General features: G+C 40.3%; 1 protein-coding gene and 4 non-coding genes across 5 annotated transcripts in view; 2 read left to right on the top strand and 3 right to left on the bottom strand.

Moving 5' to 3' along the window:
• Positions 1-23,465, bottom strand: part of si:ch211-1i11.3 (mitogen-activated protein kinase kinase kinase 5) — a 38,428-nt gene that overhangs the window by 7,838 nt on the left and 7,125 nt on the right. The window contains exons 5-24 of the mRNA XM_057835152.1: positions 17,806-17,912; positions 17,518-17,688; positions 17,333-17,445; positions 16,248-16,407; positions 16,032-16,182; positions 14,303-14,407; positions 13,956-14,005; positions 12,296-12,391; positions 8,979-9,063; positions 5,429-5,562; positions 5,224-5,351; positions 4,982-5,118; positions 4,805-4,910; positions 4,542-4,699; positions 1,258-1,453; positions 1,022-1,190; positions 793-958; positions 532-714; positions 352-457; positions 64-286 (exon numbers count right to left, since the gene is read on the bottom strand). Of these exons, the coding sequence (XP_057691135.1) occupies positions 64-286; positions 352-457; positions 532-714; positions 793-958; positions 1,022-1,190; positions 1,258-1,453; positions 4,542-4,699; positions 4,805-4,910; positions 4,982-5,118; positions 5,224-5,351; positions 5,429-5,562; positions 8,979-9,063; positions 12,296-12,391; positions 13,956-14,005; positions 14,303-14,407; positions 16,032-16,182; positions 16,248-16,407; positions 17,333-17,445; positions 17,518-17,688; positions 17,806-17,912 (2,744 nt within the window). The remainder of the gene's footprint in view (positions 1-63; positions 287-351; positions 458-531; positions 715-792; positions 959-1,021; positions 1,191-1,257; positions 1,454-4,541; positions 4,700-4,804; positions 4,911-4,981; positions 5,119-5,223; positions 5,352-5,428; positions 5,563-8,978; positions 9,064-12,295; positions 12,392-13,955; positions 14,006-14,302; positions 14,408-16,031; positions 16,183-16,247; positions 16,408-17,332; positions 17,446-17,517; positions 17,689-17,805; positions 17,913-23,465) is intronic.
• trnaf-gaa (transfer RNA phenylalanine (anticodon GAA)) lies at positions 19,807-19,879 on the top strand. Its single transcript has one exon. It is a non-coding gene; the product is annotated as a tRNA-Phe (tRNA).
• trnaf-gaa (transfer RNA phenylalanine (anticodon GAA)) lies at positions 20,621-20,693 on the top strand. The gene has a single exon. It is a non-coding gene; the product is annotated as a tRNA-Phe (tRNA).
• Positions 21,373-21,446, bottom strand: trnai-aau (transfer RNA isoleucine (anticodon AAU)). Its single transcript has one exon. It is a non-coding gene; the product is annotated as a tRNA-Ile (tRNA).
• trnai-aau (transfer RNA isoleucine (anticodon AAU)) lies at positions 22,024-22,097 on the bottom strand. Its single transcript has one exon. It is a non-coding gene; the product is annotated as a tRNA-Ile (tRNA).

Below are 23,465 nucleotides of genomic sequence, written 5' to 3'. Positions count from 1 at the left end.
ACACAAAATGAAATTCTGATTGACATCACATGCAACATAAAATTGTGGTCTGCAGAGATCTACCTTCTGGTTTCTAATCGGAGGTCCCTCAGTTCATTACTGAGTGGGCAGTTGCTGTCTAGAACGGCATCCGTAGGGCTGGGTGGCACCAAAATCTGGGCGAGCGGCTCAGGTTGTCGACTTTGCGGTGTCTCCGCCTCCTTATGGAAGCCGTTTGCGTCTGCCGAGGGCTCCTCGGGAGTGCTGTCTTCTGTCTCAAATGACGACTGCAGCTGGAGCTTCAGTTCTGAAGAGCAATACCATAGTTGAGCAGAACTGTAGCAGTGTTGGCACTAATCAGAGAGTTCTAACCAGGAAGAAGCACAGTGATGGCATCCTGCACGGCTTGTCTTAGCAGATTATCAAGTGCGAACATCCAGTGAGGCTTCACCTGCTGTTGCCGCAGGACTTTCTTCACCTGCACAAAGCAAAAGACAATCAAAGAGACAAAACAGCACCTTAAAGCTTCCCCACACAATCAGGCCGACTTACAGCATCCTGAAAGCCAAACAGCACCGCCTGCAGGCCGTTCAGAGGTACGGCGGAAGAGATCAATGACGCTCGAAGGTCCCGAAGGCTGCTGGTCAGACGCTTGCGATCTGGTGAGCAGATGTTGGCCCGCAGGCAGCAAACCAGCTCAGTGATGTGGTCTGATGTCAGTGACGACCTCTCAAACTGTTAAAGGAGATGATAACAATCGCTAAGGAGGATTTTAGCTAAGCATAACTGCGCCCACAAGCTAGCTACACGTACCTGCGGCAAAGCTTCCTGTATGTTATCCACCACCTTGGCGATATAGTCAGTGAGCACTCGGTGCAATGTGGCCCTCCTCTCACTGTCCTTCCTCAGCAGGAACATGCCCATGTTCTCATCTGTGGACGCCGGGCTGCTCATGTCCAGAGCTGAGTCCTCAGGTACTCTGAAAAAGGACCAAAAAGAGAATTTAAAAAACACTTTTCTCACAAAATTGTACTTAACTCACGGGAGGAATCGTCCGTTGCCGGGCGGGCTTTCGGAAATGTGGTTAGCTCTAAACACGGATTGTGTCCTCCTGAAGTCCAGCGAGCAGGACAGGTCGATTGAATCCGAATAGGAGTCCGTGTCCTCCACCAGGATGGAGACTGGCACAGAAAGGCTGCGTTGGTAGTCACCTGGAAAATGTAGCAAAAATATTAATTATACTCTGACAAGTTAGTAAGTTCATGAAAGTGAACCTACCAGCAGAGGCGTCTTCAGAGTCACAATCTGGTGCCCTGGGCTTTTTTCTGGAGGACAATGAAAGAAAGGCGTCCCGGAGCAGGTCGGCGGCCGTGGCACGATCATCTGGGTTGGGCTCAAAACAGTTCATGATGAAGCTCTTGGCCTCTACTGACATGCTCTCTGGAACTTTGGGGTGGATCTTGAACATTCCAACCTAGAAACATATGTGCATATAATTGTCCAACAGCAATACATACTTGATTGTGCTGTCGTAGGCAAGTACAATAGCAAAAGCAAAATGTTTCAATATAAAATATTTAGATTTATGTACTGTATGTGATCTAAATTACCACATTGGGTGATCAAAACAGCACAAAAGTACTGCCCCTTTCCTCCCTCGTTCACCATCTACAACATTCAGTGCCTAGGAAATGCAAGGAGCATCATAAAAGACTTTAGACACTAGTGCTGCAACGATTAATCGATTAACTCGAGTAATCCTATTACAAAAAAGATTAGAAATATATTTTGCTGCTTCGAGTATTCGTTTAATTAAAGTGGCGTTGTAATAGTTTGTTTAGAAAGTGTTTGCATTTAGTGTTATTGACTTGGGTGGACACACTGCGCTCTAGTGGCAACAGTGAATATGACCTAATTCATTTCACATGGCTGAATCCAGCTGCTCCCTGTTAAGACCAACATTAGGTAAGTTTTTGTTTGAGGTAATGCATTCGTAATTCGGTTCATTGGTATATTTAGCCGTTTTTTCAGGGTCTCTGCAGGTTTCAACAAGCCATATTTAAGACTTTAAAACGTTTTCAAAGGCCATAATTATTACAATTTAAGACCAATTTCAGTACCGGAAAAAAGTACAAAAGACTTGAAAGAAAATTGGAGGCCCCGATTACTTACTATTTATTTTGGCTTCCACGCTGCAGATCTCTCGCACACCCCCATACTGGGTGTAACCCCAAACCATGATTTTGCCACCACCAAATTTCACTGCTTTGTGGCAAAAGGTGGATTTTTCAAATGAATCTTCCATTGAATTACACCTCAGTCTCCGCAAATATTGCAGGAGACCTACTGGAACCCGCATGCATCCGAGATTTACTCATAAAAAAGTGAAGTTTGGTGGTGGCAAAATCATGGTCTGGGGTTACATCCAGTATGGGGGTGTGCGAGAGATCTGCAGGGTGGAAGGCAACATAAATAGTATGAAATATCAACAAATCTTAGCTGCCTCTTACATTCCTAACCCTAAAAAGGGACAAATTCTGCAGCAGGATGGTGCTCCATCGCATACTTCAATCTCTACCTCAAAGTTCCCCAAGGCAAAGAAGATCAAGATCCTCCAGGACTGGCCGGCCCAGTCACCAGACATGAACAGGATGAACGACGAAGCATGAAGACAAAACCCAACAATGTTGATGAACTCTGGGAGGCATGCAAGACTGCTTTCTTTGATGTTCCTGATGACTTCATCAATAAATTGTATGAATCCTTGCCGAACCGCGTGGATGCAATCCTTCAAACCCATGGAAGTCATACAAAATATTAAAATTTGGATCTCACAGCACCACTACTTAATTCACTTATGTTATGTAACATATTTTTGTATTTGAAGTACATTTTTTGCTCAATTTTCACACTACTTTCTGTAGGCGACAAAACCTTTGTCTTGCCAAAATTTGACCTTTATGTCTTCATTAAATGATAAATCTTTTTTCAGTGGAACAAATATTATTTTTGTGCATTCAACATCATTTGGGAGGGTCTTAGCTTTCATATGAGCCATTTCTGAAACCAACTGAATAATTAAAAGTCAGGTTATTATTGTTACAATTGTTTCTACAAAATGGATAAGCGACAAGACTTTTGTCAGGGACTGTACACTTCTATATACATACACAACATATACATGTCAGGTATCTACACTAGAAAAATTTAGAAAACACATGTTCACAAAAGAAAACAATTGTCACACTCAGAATATTAATCATACAATTTGTAATATTAATATTAGAAATAATCATATATTTCAATATACAGGCAACTGTTTTTCATCAAAGTACATCCTTGTTGCAGTACACAAAATTATGAAGGCTTCCTAACATTTATTAAACTTATAAAAGCAACGGAAAGATGAATACCCAAAGTAAATCACCGTAATTTCAGGACTATAAGACGCTACTTTTTTCCCTCATTTTGAATCCTTCGGCTTATAGTCCAGTGCGACTTATTTGTTGATTTATTTGGGTTAATAGGCAACACTTAATTAGACACCGGTGTCATAAGACTACCATAAGACCATCATAATTATGGCATGACAGATGACACTATAATGGGCTTTAAGGAATGCTTATGACAGATGTCATTAAGTTTCACTAACTTCATTTAGGTCCAGCTCGGATCTTTAACATCCATTCAAAAGTGAGCTAATTTGCCGGATGACACAAAATGACATTTGTCATAAGCATTCATAAATGCTCATGCCAGTGTCATGTCATAATTATGATGGTCTTATGTCAGTCTTATGGCACCACTGCCAAATAAATACCAAAATACCATAACTAGCAATTAATGAAACAACTGGAAGAGTGTCTAAAGAAATAATTACCACAGAACATTAGTTTTGATTGTTATTTACATCTGTAGTGTTGTAATGCATGCTAGGAGGCATGTGGGACGACAACAATGTTGACAGCAGGTGGATTACTGTCTGTCCTAAGGGAGCAGGGATGGCCAAATTAAGCTTTTTGAAGCAATATTTGAGAAATTTGTCCCCATATACCATATTGGCGCGTATGTGTGTGTGTGTTCATGGTGGTTCATTTGGTTTTATGACAGACGGATGATGCCGCTGCCAAATATAGTGTTACCGGTTATTATCTTTTGGTGTAAATATCCCAAAATATAGTGAGGACAGCTACCGCTTATAGTCCAGTGCGGCTTATGTATGAACAATTGCTGTTTTCGTGCCAAATTTGGTGGGTGGCCCCTTAGTCAGGTGCGCCTTATAGAGCGAAAAGTATGGTAGTAGTAAGTGAAGTATTCCACAAGTGAACACTTGCGCTATATGTTAATTGTATTTAATGTTCATTGATCATTTGTCATATACATATTTCATAATAGAGCATCCTGGTTGCAGCAAATATACCATACATAATCTTTATATCCATACTAGTATTAGCCTTTAGAACGGGAAAAAAATGTCATAGTTATGTCCTATTACTCAGTTGCTAAACAGTGGCTAAAAATACAAATAATTAGCAGCAACACAACAATCTAAAAGTGTTTACCTTAAACATGGCTGCCTGAGGACTGCCCAGCTCATGAAAGGGTGTTTTGCCTGTTGCCATTTCGATGATGGTGCACCCAAGGGACCATATGTCAGCTGGCTTCCCATAGCCCCGAGGGCCCTGGTCTATAATCTCTGGTGCCATATACTGAAGAGTTCCTATTGATAGGTAATCAATCAGAACTTAAGATTTGTAAAAGTGCCCAAACGTGAGCACAGCACTGTAGACCTCATTTGAGTCTGCATTGTAGCAAAGAACCTTACCAGCAAAAGTCTCAGTGCAGGGATTGATACCCGCTAGCCTCTTGGAGGTTCCGAAATCTGAGATCTTTAAAACGCCACTGTAGGTGTTTATCAGGACGTTGTCACCCTGCGGAAATCACACGTTTTTACACATGAATATCAATTACAAAGGGATTAAGCTGATTTAAAAGTGCTTGCCTTAATGTCTCTGTGAACAATCTGATTGTCATGAAGGTATCGTAGACCCTCAAGGATCTGCTTGGTGTAGAAGATGATGGTGGGCTCGTTGTCTTTTAGAGGACCCCACTTGGAGCGCAGTAGAGATGACAAGCTTCCTGTCGGGGAAGGAATGACAAATAATCTTGGGAGCTATGACACTAAATTGAAACGATGTGAAAAAAAATCCAACATTTTTTATCAACTCTGGTTTGTGTACAAACCTCCTGGTACTTCTTCCATGAAGATCTTAATGAAACCATCTTGACTAAGAGAGCCCAGATACTGGACGATGTTTCTGTGCTTCAGTCGCTTGTGTAGGCATATTTCCTCATGGAGGGGCTGGGAATAACTGTCCAGAATCGGTTTGTTGGTAGGTGTTTGGTCATTTACTAACAGGTGAAGCTGAACGACAAACAATCCACTCACGTGCTGTCCTTCTCTGGGATCTCCTTGATGGCGATGCGCACTTGGTTACTTACATCTCTGCCAGCATACACCACCCCGTACGTGCCTTTCCCGAGGACCACTTTGTCGCCATTTTCGTTGGTCTCATATACGTACTGTTAAAGGAAAGATAAATGACTACAAAAACTAATACGCTGAGCATTCTGGCTGCTGGATAGCCATTTAAGATATATTTGTTTCTCTTTGGTTACACAGCCTAGTTCAAATTGTAAGAGTAAAGTTACATTCAATTGTGATTTTTTTTATTTTTTATTTCATTCATAGGTTACAGTATGCACTTCTTGTTTAGCGTCTTGGACAAGCAACCACTCAAGTATGGCTCTATGTGCTGGGTTAAGCATAACCCTTTTGTTTAGGAGTGGGAACCTCTTGGTACCTCACGATACGATACGATTTGCGATACAAAGCTCACGATAACGATGATCTGACAATATGGCGATGCAACGATTATCGATACATTGGTCAGGAAATAATTCTAGGATATTCTACAAACAACTAATTAAGAGAAAAACAAGCTTCTAGTGTGAATTGGAATTAGTTTATAACTAGTAGACGTTCAATCCATTTGAACTGGGAGGGTGGCAGCTAATGAACTTGAACGTCTATGGCTGTCAGTGGCAGTCAATGCCAGGCAATTAAGTAATTTTGGGCCATTTAAGGTCTCACTTAAACAGCACCACTCTTGACAAGGTGATGATGCTAGAACTTTTGTTTGGTGTCGTTCCAGTGAGATTTACAAAGACGATTGCCTGAAAAAGACATAAAAATTCCCCCAGTCCTTGATTATATGGGGCTGCATGTAAGGCCAAGGCACTGGGGAGATGGCTGTGGTTAAATCTTCAATAAATGCACAAGTTTACATTGAAATTTTAGACAGCTTTCTTATCCGTTCAATTGAAAATATGTTTGTCATTTTCCAAGATGACAATGCATCATGCCACAGAGCTAAAACTGTTAAAACATTCCTCGGAGAAAGACTCATCCAGTCAATGTCATGGCCTGCAAATAGCCCAGATCTCAACGCTATTGAAAACCTGTGATGGAAATTCAAAAAAATGGTCCACAACAAGACCTGCAAGGATGATCTGGCAACTGCAATCAAAGAGAGTTGGCACCAAATTAATAAAGAATACTCATCAAATCCATGTCTCAGAGATTGCAAGCTGTCATAAAAGCCAGAGGTGGTGCTACTAAATACTAGAGATGTGTTTTGATGGCTATTTCTTTGTTTGTTTCTCATGATTCCATATTTTTTTCCTCAGAATGGAGTGATTCCATATATATCTCCCTGCACTTACTCTATAAAAGTAACATTTACTGACCACCAAAATGTTTTCTGTTCATTTCTTTTAGTGTTTCTGAATGCTAAAGAGTTGCACTTTTGAACTTAATCATTATTTTTTCAAGGTTTTTATCAGAGTTTGTTCTACATGATAAAATGTCTGAGTGAGTGCTCGTCTGAGACTGGTGATTGCATACTTTTTGCTAGGGGTTGTATTATGGTGGAAGATTTTGATAACAACTTGTCGGTTCCTATTTTTTATTTATTTTTTTAAACATTGACACCTTTTAAAAACGATATCTAGATTCTTGGCAGCAGCATGTCGATAACATTTTGGGGTACAAAGTATCACGATATATCACCATTCCGATACTTTGTCACACCCCTACTTTCGTTTGTAGGGGAGAGTTGGGTTAGTTGTCCCATGTTTCGGTTATCACACTTGCTATATCTGGACCACCAGAAGGCAGTGTTGCGCATTATCAGTGTTAAAACTATCACAATTTTACCAGAAAAATGGGTTATTCTAAATTGCTTGAAAGATATTCACGAAACATTGGAAAAGGTAACAAGGAACTCCACCCTCCAATATAAAAGTTCTGTGATCAGTAACTAATATTAATTAATGTTGATAGGCCAATTATGTTTTTTGCACTTGGTATTTGCGCCAGGTAGTGATTAACATTTAAAGCTAAAGATTAGCATATTAGCTTGCTAAAATTATGATGGTAGCTCGGTCTACTGTTTTCATGTGTTTATTTTTCAGGGTTAGGGTTGGTCACATTTTCGACTAAAATTAGAGCCAGTGCGAGTATTTTTATCCATCAACTCGCACATGCATGACCAGTAACATTGCAGGGGTTTTTTTGTTTGTTTTTGTGGCTGACAAACTCCTTCACGGTTAAATCCACTAGTTGGCAGTAATGAAACGAGCTGGTTTGCCAAAGGAAAATACAACAGAAGAAAAAGAAGGTGGCGATATGTGAAGCGGTCGCCGATAGGTCAGAGGAGGGGTTGGCCCCTCCTGACTCCATGCAGAGTGAATTGGAGCATATCAAAAATGCATAGGGGAAAATTAAGCCATGATAGGGAGCCACGTAGTAACCCTAGTCACACAGGTGTGCTATTGCTTTCACTTTTGTGACTTTTTGGACTGTCAAATTGTTACCACTTCCAGGAACGCGAGACTCACCCCTGTCTCGGTCACTGTTACACACAAATCTACCTGGTCTCCGGCTGTGGATTCCGCTTCCGGGAAATATACACGGCCCCACACCATGTTTTTATTTGTTATTTTCCAAGTGGTGAGTTCGCAACGATTGTAACATCCCAAGTAATGATGTTAGACTTTCTTTGTCATTTTCTCAATATTTAATTCAATCACAACTCGGCGACTGCTTGGAAAAGCAGAGCGTGACCACACTCTTCCTCCCATGTGATGCATTCAAATGGGTTCACGAAAGAACCAGTGCTCACAAACGGACTCGGACAAGCTGTCGAGAGAACAAAGAATATGTTGAAAAAAAAAAAACACACACACACACACCGTATTGCTCTCATGGAATCACATTTTTAAAATATGTTGGGTGTTTTGGCTCTGTCGGTCACAAAGGTTTTCGACCCCTGACTTAAACCCATGACTATCTTTCGATTATTTTTAAAACTTCTTTTTCATATGTTTTTTTTTTTTGTCATGAATGGGACAGTCCGCATCCATATTACAGCTGGTTCTCCTTAAAAAAACATTGTCACATTAACTTAATTTCTAAGCAGTATACTGGTTGATGTCAAAACTGATAGAAAGTAAAGTATAGATTCATCTGCACTTTTATGCATTTATTACGGGAGTATTTATCGGCTAAACAGTGAAAATTAGAGGAAAACTTTGAATGTCGATTTACACTGTGCGCTCCTGAATCTCCTGCTTGCGCCCCTAAAATGTTAAATTAGGGGCGACTGTCCTCCTGGTAAAAAATGTTAGTCTGGAGCCCTCTTGTTACAGATATATACTTCCTCTGAGTCATCACAAAGGTGATGACTATTAATGGTAATGCTTATTGTAAACAGGTTTCTTAATTGGAAGAGATCTGTTTAGCTAGAGCTGGGAAGTAGCAGAATACTGAGCAGAAATTCAGAAACACTGTACTGCCTAATCCAAGTCTAATAATGATTGAGGCCAAATTCAATTTGAAAACAATTTGAGAATGACAGGAATGTGAGTGGACAGACCTCGAGTATTCCCTCACTGAGATGATTCACATCCTGGGTGGCGTCTTCTGTCTTATGAAGCAGAGAATTTACCAGATCGCAGAAACTGAGGAAACAACAAGGGGAAAAAAACTGCAGCATTAAAGAACAAAGATGGCGAAATTTTAACAAATGGATCGCAAAATGCAACTTGATTCTTCCAATATTACAGCTTTACACGCTGGGAAAAAATCTTCCTTTTAATGTTAAAAAAATTGCTGGTCTCTATAAAAGGTCACGGCATAATGATGTAATGTTTTGGATCCCCTAGCAACTGTTCGTGGACCCCTGGGAAGGGGCGGATCTAGAAAAATACTTATTGGGGTGAGCAGGGGGGGAACTTTTTGAGAGTGGTAAATATTTCATAATACATCATCGATTCTTTGGACAATGATGCGATATTCTGCAACGATTCGATTCAAAGGCTTTCGATCAATTTAATACAAAATTATGTAGACATTTAATTCAATTAGTTCTAATTTACGTACCTAAAGCAATAAAAAAATACAAATCAGTTTTGATGTGTATAACAGTTGGTGGAACCTTTATTTATTTCAAAACGGCATATTGAAATTATGATCATTTTACATTTTGATCAAATTATATTCAATTGTGTAAAATTGTATAAAATATATACATACAGTGGGGCAAATAAGTATTTAGTCAACCACCAACTGTGCAAGTTCTTCTACTTGAAAAGATTAGAGGCCTGTAATTGTCAACATGGGTAAACCTCAACCATGAGAGACAGAATGTGGAAAAAAAAAAAAACAGAAAAATCACATTGTTTGATTTTTAAAGAATTTATTTCCAAATTAGAGTGGAAAATAAGTATTTGGTCACCTACAAACAAGCAAGATTTCTGGCTGTCAAAGAGGTCTAACTTCTTTTAACGAGGTCTAACGAGGTGTAACAAGGCTCCACTCGTTAACTGTATTAATGGCACCTGTTGTAACTCATTATTGGTATAAACGACACATGTCCACAACCTCAGTCAGTCACACTCCAAACTCAACTATGGCCAAGACCAAAGAGCTGTCGAAGGACACAGGAGACAAAATTGTAGACATGCACCAGGCTGGGAAGACTGAATCTGCAATAGGTAAAACGCTTGGTGTAAAGAAATCAACTGTGGGAGCAATTATTAGAAAATGGAAGAAATACAAGACCACTGATAATCTCCCTCCATCTGGGGCTCCATGTAAGATCTCACCCCATGGCATCAAAATGATAACAAGAACAGTGAGCAAAAATCCCAGAACCACACGGGGCGACCTAGCGAATGACCTACAGACAGTTGGGACCACAGTAACAAAGGCTACTATCAGTAACACAATGCGCCGCCAGGGACTCAAATCCTGCACCGCCAGACATGTCCCCCTGCTGAAGAAAGTACACGTCCAGGCCCGTCTGCGGTTCGCTAGAGAGCATTTGGATGATCCAGAAGAGGACTGGAAGAATGTGTTATGGTCAGATGAAACCAAAATAGAACTTTTTGGTAGAAACACAGGTTCTTGTGTTTGGAGGAGAAAGAATACTGAATTGCATCCGAAGAACACCATACCCACTGTGAAGAATGGGGGTGGAAATATCATGCTTTGGGGCTGTTTTTCTGCAAAGGGACTAGGACGACTGATATGTGTAAAGGAAAGAATGAATGGGGCCATGTATCGAGAGATTTTGAGTGAAAATATCCTTCCATTAGCAAAGGCATTAAAGATGAAACGTGACTGGGTCTTTCAGCATGACAATGATCCCAAACACACAGCCAGGGCAACAAAGGAGTGGCTTCATAAGAAGCATTTCAAGGTCCTAGAGTGGCCTAGCCAGTCTCCAGATCTTAACCCCATAGAAAATCTGTGGAGGGAGTTGAAAGTCCGTGTTGCCCCACAACAGCCCACAAACATCATTGCTCTAGAGGAGATCTGCATGGAGGAATGGGCCAAAATACCAGCAACAGTGTGTGAAAAGCTTGTGAAGAGTTACAGAAAACGTTCTGCCTCCGTTACGGCCAACAAAGGGTACATATCAAATTATTGAGATGAACTTTTGGTATTGACCAAATACTTATTTTCCACCATGATTTGCAAATACATTCTTTAAAAATCAAACAATGTGATTTTCAGGGTTTTTTTTCCACTTTCCGTCTCTCATGGTTGAGGTTTATCCATGTTGACAATTACAGGCCTCTCTAATATTTTCAATTGGCGATTTATTGAACCACATCGATTAATTTTTACAACCATAGTGCCAACTTATGGCAGATGTGTACACAGAGTAAGCTAAGAAAGCGTATGTAGACACGACAAAACTGTGTCCAAACTTTTGCAAAGGGGGCCAGCTTTGGTGTGGTAAAAATGTGGGGGGCCGAATTTTGGCTGATGTCCTTTACGCAGAACATTATATTTAAGCAAATTTTAGCAAGCCATTCTGTGTGTGACATTTATGTATATGTGTTTATGTAATATGTGTTTGAACAATTTGTTAAGAGGATTGTAAAAAAAAACAAAAAAACTTTTATAGCATTTAAGCTAGCGGACTTTTGCTATGCAAATTAGCCAATCTTAGTTAAAGCTCATTGATTCATTTTTTGATACCAATTGAAACTTATATAGGATATTTTTAATTTATTTTTAAATACATTTACGGTCCTTGTGAAATTAAAGGGCAATAATGCTTGGTTTGAAGAAACACTAAGGTATTTAATTTTGTCTTCGCATTTTATGCTCTTTTGAAAGTGCAAAATAAATGGTATTGCTGGCATAAACACTTGTTGCTTTGTTTTACACCTCCTAAAATCTATCATGCAAAGCATTAAATGTTCGTAATCCAATACTCGATTATTTGAACTAACTAATCGATAGATTAATCGATTACTTAAATAATCGATAGCTGCAGCCCTATTATTAACAAACTGATCCAGAGAAACTTAGCTACAGTATATATGATCTTTTTTATATTACTATTATAAGGATCCACACTGACACCGCTACTTGATTGATGGGTGTAAATTGATTGGAGCGTTTGTTTTCCCATTGGTGCCGACTGGGGTGGCAGCTGCCACCCCATGCCACCCTGATAGCTCCGCCCCTGCCTCTGGGGGATTCCGGAGCCAAGTTTAACAACTCCTGCTATAAGCACATCATTTAAAGCCAGATGACACTCCACAATTTTTATTTCTTGTGACTCAGAAGTCAAACTAGATCATCAAACCGATGCAACAGCAGAACTGTACACATTATCATCCCACACACACTTGCGGTGTACTTAGCAGGCCTACTTATGAATCAACCGCTCACCCTTTGCAGTGCAGCTCCGAGGGAAAGCACAGCTGGAAGTCGTCTGAGTTGTAGTGCACGTACAGGAAGCAACTCCGCTCATCAATTTTTGAAGCACTGAGGAGAGAGGATTTTTATGATGCCCATTAAGGTCAATGGCATGTTAAGACAATACATTAAATTGCACGTTTTTATCCATTTTGTTACTAGTTGCAACGTGTCTAATTTGAAATGATTTCACCTTTTAGTAAGAGTGTAACAATACATGTATTTGTATTGAACCGTTTCGGTACGGGGTGCTCGGTTTGGAACGGAGGCGTACTAAACGAGTTTCTGGCATAATGTAACCCTTACTTTTCGAGGCTGTGAGTCGATCGGGTTACAGTTTCTTTGTGTAGATTATATTTACTCCGTCTTCTCTACTATAATGAGGGCCAACACGGTAGGACAGTATATAGCCCAGAAACGTCAACAGCGTGACAACGTGGCCGCCGCGAGAACGCAGTGAAACGCGGGGGTTAAAGTCAATCAGCCAATACACACCAGTCGCAGTGCGGCCGCGTGTTAGACGCGTCCCAGAAGGGGCTCAACGCGACGCACGCGAAAAGAACGGCAGAGTTTATAATTTGACGCGAGACGTGGCCCTCCTGCGTCAATACTACTAGCTAGGATTGGGCAGGCCGGAAGTCACTCGTGTAAAAATACGGTGGATCCGGTCGATTTTCAAATGAATATGCAATCGTAACCCACTTTTTGAGTCCATCAGATCTCATGAGTGGTAGATCTGGGCACAGTTGGCTTGTCTTTGTTGATTTACTGCTGTCTTCTCTGCTATAATAATAACCAACACGGCCCCGTGTTGAATACAAAATCCTCCTACCACAACAAAACAAGTAGGAACTAATATTCACATAGGAACTAAAGTTATACAACATAAAATATACAATATAAATGAATACTACATCACATTTGTAAAATATAAACACATAATTAAATAAATAATAGCCCATTTAAATAAAATAAATTGAAATGAGCTAAAACACCTGTAATTAAATAATAAGAATAATACACAGATCCTGCTTACACAATTAAATTTATTAATTTCTGTGTGGCGCTTTAACTTGAGAAAATCCACCAAAAAAGCTTTTAAAAAACGTTCATAAGAAAAAAAAAATGATCATTGAGGCATTTCATTTGTAAAATACATGTTAAAATCTTTGTCATTGGGATTGCTTTTCTCTTTAGCACAGGACTTCTTTTTTTGTCTTTCTTTCAGAAAGACAGCTGACCAATACGCGAGGTCTGAAAGGCAAATTGTTGTTGGATTATTATCTTTAAATACCCGCTACTTTTTGAGCAGAATTCTAGCTTTTTATAGGCTAATGTTCCTATTGTTGAAAGGTGTGTAATAAACAACTAGCACATTTATATTTTGCATTTTGTTTTCTTACTGTACCGAAAATGAACCGAACCGTGACCTCAAAACCGAGGTACGTAACGAACCGAGTTTTTTGTGTACCGTTACACCCGTACTTTTTAGATCCAATAAATTTGAACAGGTTTGACTTTATATTCACTGTAGGTCAGACACGTGAACTGTTTTTTCACTGCTTTGCTGCAGGCTTTGAATGCAGACATGCGAGGAGGTATTTGAAAGATGTCAGCACACGCAGTAGCATACCTCACTCCCCGTATTGCGGCGGCCGGGAAAGTCCACTGATGTAAGCCTTTCTGTTGAGTAAAACCGGAAAACAAACAAATATTACATGGGAAGCTTGAAAAGTGTTTTGGAAGTACAATTTGCACAAACAGAAGAAGGAAAGCAAACATCCTGAGGCACGACATACACTCCCCTATGCAAAAACCACACCCTTAAATTTGGCCTTGAACATTCAATGAGTTACGAATGATTCCATTTAGCAAAAGTTGGGACTTTTTTTACATTGCTCAAGGAGAGTCAAGGGTAGAACTTCGAAAGGATGAAAGATGTTTAGCGGGTATGAGGGTGCAATCATACATCCCGCATACCTTGAAGGGCATGACGTGTTTCAACTGGACAGTGCGACTCCCATCCCCCTCGCTTACAGACACGATAGCAGGCTGAAGGACTTTACTTGGTTCCAGAATGAGCACCTGAAAAACAAGTTTGACAAAAAATGAATGGTGCCCAGTTAAACCCTTATAGGGCATTTTTTGTACACATATGAGGCCATCACATTTTGGATCAAGTAGGTCACAATAGGAAAATTTGGTATACTGTAGTACAAGTGTGTTCACATATGTGGATCACATTTTGGGTCAAGTAGGTCACACTATGAATATTTGGGATACTGTAGTATAGTGTGAACTATATGACCGAAAATGTGATACACATATGTGAACACTAGATCTCAATTATAATTACATATTATTGTTATATATTTTTTGTTTATATATTTGTTTTTGTCATTATTAATATATAGTATATATACAGTTTATATACAGTACTGTATATATTTTAAAAAATAGCTTAAATTCAAAAAGACAAAACTGTAAATATTCTCTTTATTCACATATTTTTTTAATAATTAAAGAAAAATGTTTTCACAAAAAAAAAAAAAAAAAAGGAATTTTAAAAATGTTTTTTGTTCTTAATGCTATTTTATTTATTATCAGGTTTACTGTTTATTGGTGGCCATAACCAAAGTGTATTTTGTTTTCGTTCATTTTAATGTTGTTTTTATTAACATTTCATGAATTGAACATTTTAATTATCCAGACATATATATTAATATTAAATATAAAATAAAATAAAAGAATAACATTTTGAAACGTTAATAAAATTAACATGAACAAAAATTGCCCAAAAAATGGGCAGTTGGCCAAAAACTACCTGATCATTTCAATGTAAGCTAACGTAGTGTGTATGTATACAACATGGCGGCCATCACAAACAAGAGAAATTCTTGCAAAAAATTGCAAACATTACCGGAATTTCTATAAATATGAACATAGAAGTCTTGATTCTTGGTATAAAAGAAAAAAAAGGCAATTATCAGTCATTTTACGTGAATATTTCGAGCTAATATTGCGCTATTGTGTAATCCAATGTCGCGGCAGCCGTCACAAAACAAAGAGCTTTTTAATTTGAAAGTGCATGCATGGGGCGCTTTTATCCAATAATTACCTTGAATCCTCAACCAAATCACTCTTGAGACAATCTTGCCTGCTTGCACGCAGTAAAACATTTGTCCTGTTTCCACCTATTTCTGGAGTTTGAACGCAGCATGTGTTCGAGTTATCACAGTAAAATCCAACTCAGCTCAGCCTAAGTCGATCTCCGATGGGAAGGCGTGGCGCTATGTTTGTGGGAGTTGTCTTGTCAACTGATAGTGAAGTCAATGGTTAAACATTATTCAAAATCAGTACACATCTTGTAGTGACTTAAAAAGATAATCCTTGAGGATGTGACTTGTTTTTTGACAAAATTGGGTGAACAAAATTGGAAAAACAGCGTAAATTGAAAATGTGTTGGACAGCACTGAAAATCAATAAAGTCATTGCTCTGGAATTAAAATCCTAATCCGACAATCCTTAAAGCATATTGATTGCAAAATACTGAATGAAAAGCAGCATTTTGGACACCATTTAAAATCAATAAGGTTTATCTTCATTCCCTTCAGCTCTTACATAGTTTAATCCCATGACCTCTACACTCTAAACACTCTAAACACATTAGCTAACCAGCCATGTGTGTAAAGGTATGGTGTCATTTTACCGGACAGTGGTCCATGCAGACGCTAGGTTTGCAGTACTGTAACAGTAGCTCCATCCAGAAGTCCACTGTATCCTGTTTAGGAGACCGCACCTCAGGAGGCTTGGCAAACTGTTTGTACAGAATATACGTCTCCATCACAGATGCAACAAACCTGAAAGCAGGACAAAGTTGGGATTTCATGGGGCATGACATGGCATATTTTTATGTATTTCTCACCAAAGCGGAGCTTTGAGCTTGTAGAGTTTTTCAGAAGCCTCAATGACTTTCCTGTGCGCATTAGCCAAAATGTTGGCGCCCAGGTAGAAGCCCACGTCCCAGTAATCCTTCATTTTCTCCAGGCTGCCCTTTCGACCCAACAGAGTGCTCAAGGTCACGCCTAGAACACAAATTAAAGACTAGAAATTAATTCAGAGTTGTTTCTATCATGCTGTGATGAACAGTTGCCACGTTTACATGGAGCCAAATATTCCAATTACAATCGGAATATTTGTTCAAACCGAATAAATGTGTTCCATATAAACACCTCATTCGGAATGAACAGGCCCAAACCAAATTGAATTTCATTCCGATTCACAGGGGTGGAATATTCCTTTTCCCAAACCGATTAGAAGTAAAATTATATCATGTAAACAGGGAAGCGGAATGGTGTCTGGTTGCGTTCTTTCTGCGCATGCTCCGTACTGACGTGGTGACGTCACTTGGTGACGTAAGTAACGTCACTTGCAACATGGCTTCCAAGCACACGCACAGCGCACCCACGCAACTTTTTAAACGAACGGCGTATCATTCTGAAGTTTTGTTTCCACTCGAAAAGTTAAAACAGCAGCTGATCTGACGATCGATCTCCATGTTTTGCAACGTGACGCTTTGTTTTGATTAATCTGCGCATGTCAGACGGCAGTTGTCAAACGTCCTTTCGGAATAAAGGCAGTCACATGTAAACGCTGGATCGGAATAGATGAAGTGACATGTAAACAGCTGATGTGAAATTTCCATTCGGAATGATTTGAATCGGTATGAATAAAAGTTAGCATGTAAACGTGGCTATTGATTCGAAGTAGCTCAGCAGGGAGAACGTTAGACTGCAAATCAAAAGATTCCGTAGTATTGTGTGTTTGAACTACAGAAATTCTTGGATATATTTAGTTCTGGGATAATGTATCGGGATTAAGACTATTCTTGTGTATGCCGTCATTGATGTTTCAATCATTGAACTCTAGGAACAGCAAAACGCTCAGTGAGCTGTAGGACAGCAGCTTTTAACTACTGAGTGCAAATAACTAAATTTAAAACTCCAAGACCTTTTTTGCGTAGCTCAATTGACGTATCAAACTCATGGCCGGCTGCCATTAGGAGAACCACGTTGTTGATGCCCGAGTGAAGAGTGTGTTCAGTCTCAAAGGCTTTTCCATACCTAAAAAAATCCAGAGACATTCAAATGTGAGAGCCAGAAGGTAGGGTGCTGACTAACAAATAAGGTCAGTACCAATAAGAGGCTTGATCTCGACTGTGTTGGTCAATAAAACCAGAGCTTATGAACATGTCTTTGTAGATGCGACCACACAGGCAGAAGACATCTGATACCACTTTGTCTCCAGATTCCACAATTGGTAGGATCTCCTCCAAAGCCTTGGCACGATCACCTGGTTGATTTCTCCTGTTATGTTGGGAATTTTACAGACTGCACAGTCAATTTAGAATAGTAGATAACAAAACATGGCAGGGTAGGATAACAGAAGACTCTAAAGCAATGGAACAGAAATAATGTATGTACCTGTTGAGAGCAAATATGTAGTGAAACTTTATATTTTGGTGTCTTGCAACAAGACACATGGGTAGGTTGTTCAGCATCTCCACCAGTTTGATCATAGCATCATAATCCTGCAAGAAACAGATACTAGTGTTAGGTTTTGTGTTTGGTTTCTCCTTGTGTGACTTGTCCCTGTGATTACCCATTGCTCTCACCTGTGTGTGTTTTCCCAGTGTATCCTGCAATCTGCATCCACCTGTGTTACCCAGCTGTTCCTCGTCTCGTTACCCCTTGTCTGCGTATGTAATGACCCAGTTTCTTGTCACTCCTTGTTGCGTCATTGTCTATGTCCGTCTCTGCCAAAGTCAAGTCCGTTCCAAGCCCTCGTGTATCCGTCCCTCCGATTTAAGTAAGTTTTGTTTGAATCTTGCCCTTTTGATCCCCAGCGGTTTTGGTTGTACTTTGTGTTTTTGTTAGATATCATTAAAACGTTTTTTGAGTTCATCGCCATCTGCCTCCTGCCTTGCATTTTTGTTTCCTGCGTTTGGGTCCACACAAACCTGCCTGCCTGCCCGCGTCCCTGACAACTAGGAAGTTTACCGGGAAGTTTCAGGTTCAGTGGAGAGACATCCAAGTGCCGAAATAGCTCAATGGCGTACCGCAAGCAACACGTCACTTCTGCTCATCAATATTCATGACATTAGCTACTGTTGCTAAGGGGGGACACGCACTAAGGGGGGACACGCGACCGTTTGTCCCTAATAGGAAATGAATGGAAATCGTGTACGAAGGAGATGTTTACAGAGCTAAACCTACCAATTCTCTCCGAAAATGATGTCCCCGGTGCCAAATTCACAGGCAATGGTATGGAAGAGCATAAAAATGTTCAGTTAAAGAGATGGCTTGAGTGTCGAAGGCTGAAAAAGACAAAAAAGCGAGCCGACCTAAGCAAAGCCTTAGCTTTTTCTTAGACGCGACTGACAATGGTGTTCTCCTGTTTCAACAAACTATCCTTTACCACCAGCCCTGTCTTTCTGAAATATTATATCCTTTGGTTGTCCTATGTCTCTGACCGTTCTTGGGGGTAATTTAGTTAGTTTTGTGTAGCGATCGCAAATGCTACTCAGTGAGAGCCAACGAACACTTATAATTTTTTCATTGATAACAAATCTTAATTCTATAATGTATTCACACTTCCCCCTTACTAAAGTTGTTTTTTTAACAACAGAAAAGGTAACTAGCAGTCAGATCCCATTTTAATTCTTTTCAGGTCAATCATTGTCAGACAGAAGCAGCAAAATATCAAAATGGCTTACATCTTTGCCCTCTGAAAGGCCATCCCAACCCAACAAAATGTTTACTGCATATGAAATTTGAAAGGATTCACCTAGATGCTGTTAAAAGTCTGCGCAAGTTGATTCATTCTTCACATTTTTTCCTTCGAGTTTTTGGTTTCGGGAAACGTATGAAGAAAACATCCTTCATATGTCGTAATGTCTAGAGTCGTTTCTTCAACTTCCAAAAAGCAATGTGTGATGGCATGTTAGTTTTTGAAAGATTACCGGAGAAAAGTAGCAGAATTACCATTGTTTCTAAGAAAGGGTGGGTCTAGTATGTCCCACTTCTACATTACTCTGCTTTACGATATGACATCACGGTCTAAAAATAGCATGCAGGCGGTACGCCATTGGGCGAGCGTTAGACTGAAGACCTAAAGGTCCCGGATTCAATCCCGGGTTCTGGCATTAACTGACAAGTTTTACGTGATCAATTTGTGCTTGGACTGGAGCAAGTTGTCTAAACCAGGGGTGTGCAAACTATTCCACAAAGGGAGGTGGGTTTTCCTTGCAACCCATCAACAGGACACCTTTTCACTAATCTGATGTTTTACAAGTACAACCTGTTGATTACAGCCAGGTTCTTCGAGTTTCCCCGGACCCATCATTGGTTAAACTGCCTGTGCTGGATCAGTTGTAACAAAGACACGTACCGGTTCAGTCAGGTTCGGTAGATGTGTAACTGTGTGCCGAAATAGCTCAGTTGGGAGAGCGTTAGACTGAAGATCTAAAGGTCCCTGGTTCGATCCCGGGTTTCGGCATCGACAGAGATGATTTTACGCCATCACTTTGTGCCTGCACTGGAGCAGGTACTGTTTAAAATACAGACCAGAACCAACTATCGGCCTTGAGAACCGGTGTTCGGCAATTCCTTCTACATGGCGAAATGTCCACACCATGGGTCTCCAAACTGGCCATCAAGAGCTGCTGTGGGTATTTTTTGTTCATACCGATCAAGCAGAGACCTTTTAACCAACCTTTAACACTTATAAAACACCAGATTTGTGAAAAGGTGTGGTCTTGTTTGTTGGAGTGAAATCCTGCACCCACTGTGGCCCTATGTGGAATAGTTTGGAGACCACTGGTCTACACAATGCTCAGTGCGCTTGCGCATGCATGTACACATCGGTTAAAAGCAGCAAGTATTTGCTATTTTTGTTTTTATTGAGTTTTTTATTACCTTTCCGTTGCCTCAAACATACTTTTTGCATGTATTACCCTCTCATACTTTTAATCATTCTGTTTTTTTGTGGTAACTTTAAAGCAGTTGACCACATCAGTCACGTAACGTATTTAAACCGTCCTTATTTGATATAACTCCATTTAGGTATTTTCTTTAGGCATTTTTTAGTACGTTCTGCCTGTATGCATATGAATAAAACAAGTTGAGAGCGCACGGTTGTACTTTGCGTGTCAAATTCACCTCACGTAGATGTTCTGCTGATGTAGGACATTTTGGCCGAACTCTGGTTTCATAAAGTTCAGAAAATCTGTGTCTGTGTGCCGAAATAGCTCAGTTGGGAGAGCGTTAGACTGAAGATCTAAAGGTCCCTGGTTCGATCCCGGGTTTCGGCATCAACTGATGCAAGTTTTGCACTATCAATTTGTGCTTGGACTGGCACAAGTCGAAACTAGGGGTGGGGAAAGTGTTCCACAAAGACCTACAGTGGGCGGGTTTTCGTTGCAACCCATCAACAGGAAACCTTTTCACTCGTCTGATGTCTTAAAAGTACTACAGTCAGGTGCTCCTTGTTTCCCCGGACCCCGTCATTGGTTAAACTGCCTCGAAATTTGCACGCAGCCCGTATGTGTCAGGAATTCTGCCGCTAAACAAATATGGCACAAAAAAACTAACACACTGGTGTCCAAACTATTCCACATATGGCGGCAGTGGGTGGTGGATTTCATTCCAACTAAATAAGACGACACCATTTTATGAATCTGGTGTCTTACAAGTGTATCAGTTGATTGCAGTTAGAGCAGCTTGTTTTAGCAAAAACATCATTGGATAAACTGTCTGTGCTCAATTGGCAGGAACAATATCAGGACACACAGCAGCCATTGAGTACCTGTGACTTCTCAGAGTCCTGAAAGGGAAAGGCTTGTGGCTTGTAGGAAGAAAGAAGAATTTTACCAAGTGTCACACGAGTGGCCCACAGAGGAATGAAACCCACTACCGTGGCGTGAGGAATGCGTGACGGAATGCAGGAATGCTAATATGACAATTCAGAGAGCCAAATAAGTGAAAAACTAATGGCCCGTACGGGGATCGAACCCGCGACCTTGGCGTTATTAGCACCACGCTCTAACCAACTGAGCTAACCGGCCATGTCCATTAACACTTTGAATTTTGCACCCAGCCCGTGCATGTGCAGGAATCGAACACATGAACTTGACCATATTATACAAAACTTGAATTTTGCATATAGGTCCTGGTGCCAAACTAAACAAGGAGAGCGCCAAGACACAGATAAATCACTTCCAAGTACCCAGACGGCTCAAAAAGGCGGAAAAGTGGAAGACTTGTGGCACGTACGCTAATCAAACCTGCGACCTTGGCATTATCAGCACCACGTTTGACATTTGAACTAAGCACCCACGTCAAATGACAGCTTTAACTTTGGACACTGTTCTTACATTCTTAAGAGTTTCGTGGCTAAACATACGTGGCTAAATGTCGGCAAAAGAGTAAGGAAAGACTACTGGAGTGATGTGAAGTACCCGTGAATTCTCAGAGTCCTGAAAGTGAAAGACTTGTGGCTCGTAGGAAAAATGAAGAATTAAGTGACAAACAAGTGGCCCATACAGTAATGATATCCACTACCATGGCGTTAGGGACGGTAGGAATTAGTTTCAAGGAGGTGTTCTAGTATGACAATTCAGAGTCAAATATGTGAAAAGGTAATGGCCCGTACGGGGATCGAACCCGCGACCTTGGCGTTATTAGCACCACGCTCTAACCAACTGAGCTAACCGGCCATGGTGAGCTTCACCTTGAATTTTGGACCCAACCCGCGCATGTGCAGGGATTGAACCCATGAACTTGACCATGTTACACGAAACTTGAATTTAGCATAGAAGTCCTGGTGCCACTAAACAAAGACAGTGCCAAGACAGGTAAATTACTTCCAAGTATCCAGACAGCTCAACGGGTCGGAAAGGTGGAATACTTGTGGCACGTTCGGTAATCAAAACTGCGGCCTTGGCATTATTAGCACAATGCTCTAAACATTTGAACTAATGCTGCATTCCAGAAAAGTGGGAAGTCGCAGTTTTCCGACCTCCGATGAGGAAACACATTGATGACACAATAATGAAGTTAAATAATAAAATGTTCTCACAGTGAATTAGCTTAATGAATTTTCAGATGATTTTTAAATTGACTTTCAGCGAGGATGTAACTAAAGAGGGCAGTTTACAGTGTGTGCTATCTACATCAGCCGCCGTTTTTCCTCCACTATTTGATTGCTTGCGAGAAGGCAGGTTTGCTGTAGGTCGAGATGCCTTTTGATAAACATTATAAAAAACACCTTTTCGCGATCAGCCATCTTTGCGGTTTACATTCGCTTGGAACGCTTTGAGGTCAGAACTGGTACCATCCGAGTGGGATGAATCCGACTTCCCACTTCTCTGGAATGCAGCACAAGCACCCACCTCAAATGACAGCTTTAACTTTGGACACAGGTCTTTAGGGCTGCAGCTATCGGATATTTTAGTAATCGAGTAATCGACTGAAAATCCTATCGATTAATCGTATAATCGGATAAAACATATATTTTAAGGTAAAGAGCAATTATAAATTTACTAGGGCTGTCAAAATTATCGCGTTAACGCGCGGTAATTAATTTTTTAAATTAATCACGTTAAAATATTTGACGCAATTAACGCACATGTCCCACTCAGAAAGTCTTCTGCCTTTTGGTAAGTTTTACAGCAAGGCTTTTTGTGCTGTCCAACAGCGAACTCTTGTGGTCGCTTTGCGACATGGTTTATTGTTTTCTTGCCAGTTCATTATGGCTGCACGACGTCTCGGGCTGATAATGTTGTGCTTATATGATCCTGGGACAAGATTTGTCCGTATGTATGGTTGTTGTAAAGAATGTACATATTATGTTAGTAAGCGAAATGTTATATTTTTTGTATGAGACACTTTTTGTTTATGTTTAGTGAACCTGTATAGCGTGCTAAGCTAACGTTGTTGCTAATGCAATGCTTGTGTACTTTTTTTTTGTAGTTTTACGACGGTCTAAAGAGGACAATGGTTTGAGGCCATTTTATTAATAAATCAGATGAAAAAGGAAGAAGTCTAATTATTAAGGCGTCGTTCACTAGCTGACGCTTCGGAGT

Source organism: Corythoichthys intestinalis, chromosome 4, assembly GCF_030265065.1.
Source record: "Corythoichthys intestinalis isolate RoL2023-P3 chromosome 4, ASM3026506v1, whole genome shotgun sequence".
Lineage (NCBI taxonomy): Eukaryota > Metazoa > Chordata > Actinopteri > Syngnathiformes > Syngnathidae > Corythoichthys > Corythoichthys intestinalis.
The sequence above is the reverse complement of the archived record's forward strand: the minus strand, read 5'-3'. Positions and strand labels throughout refer to the sequence as shown.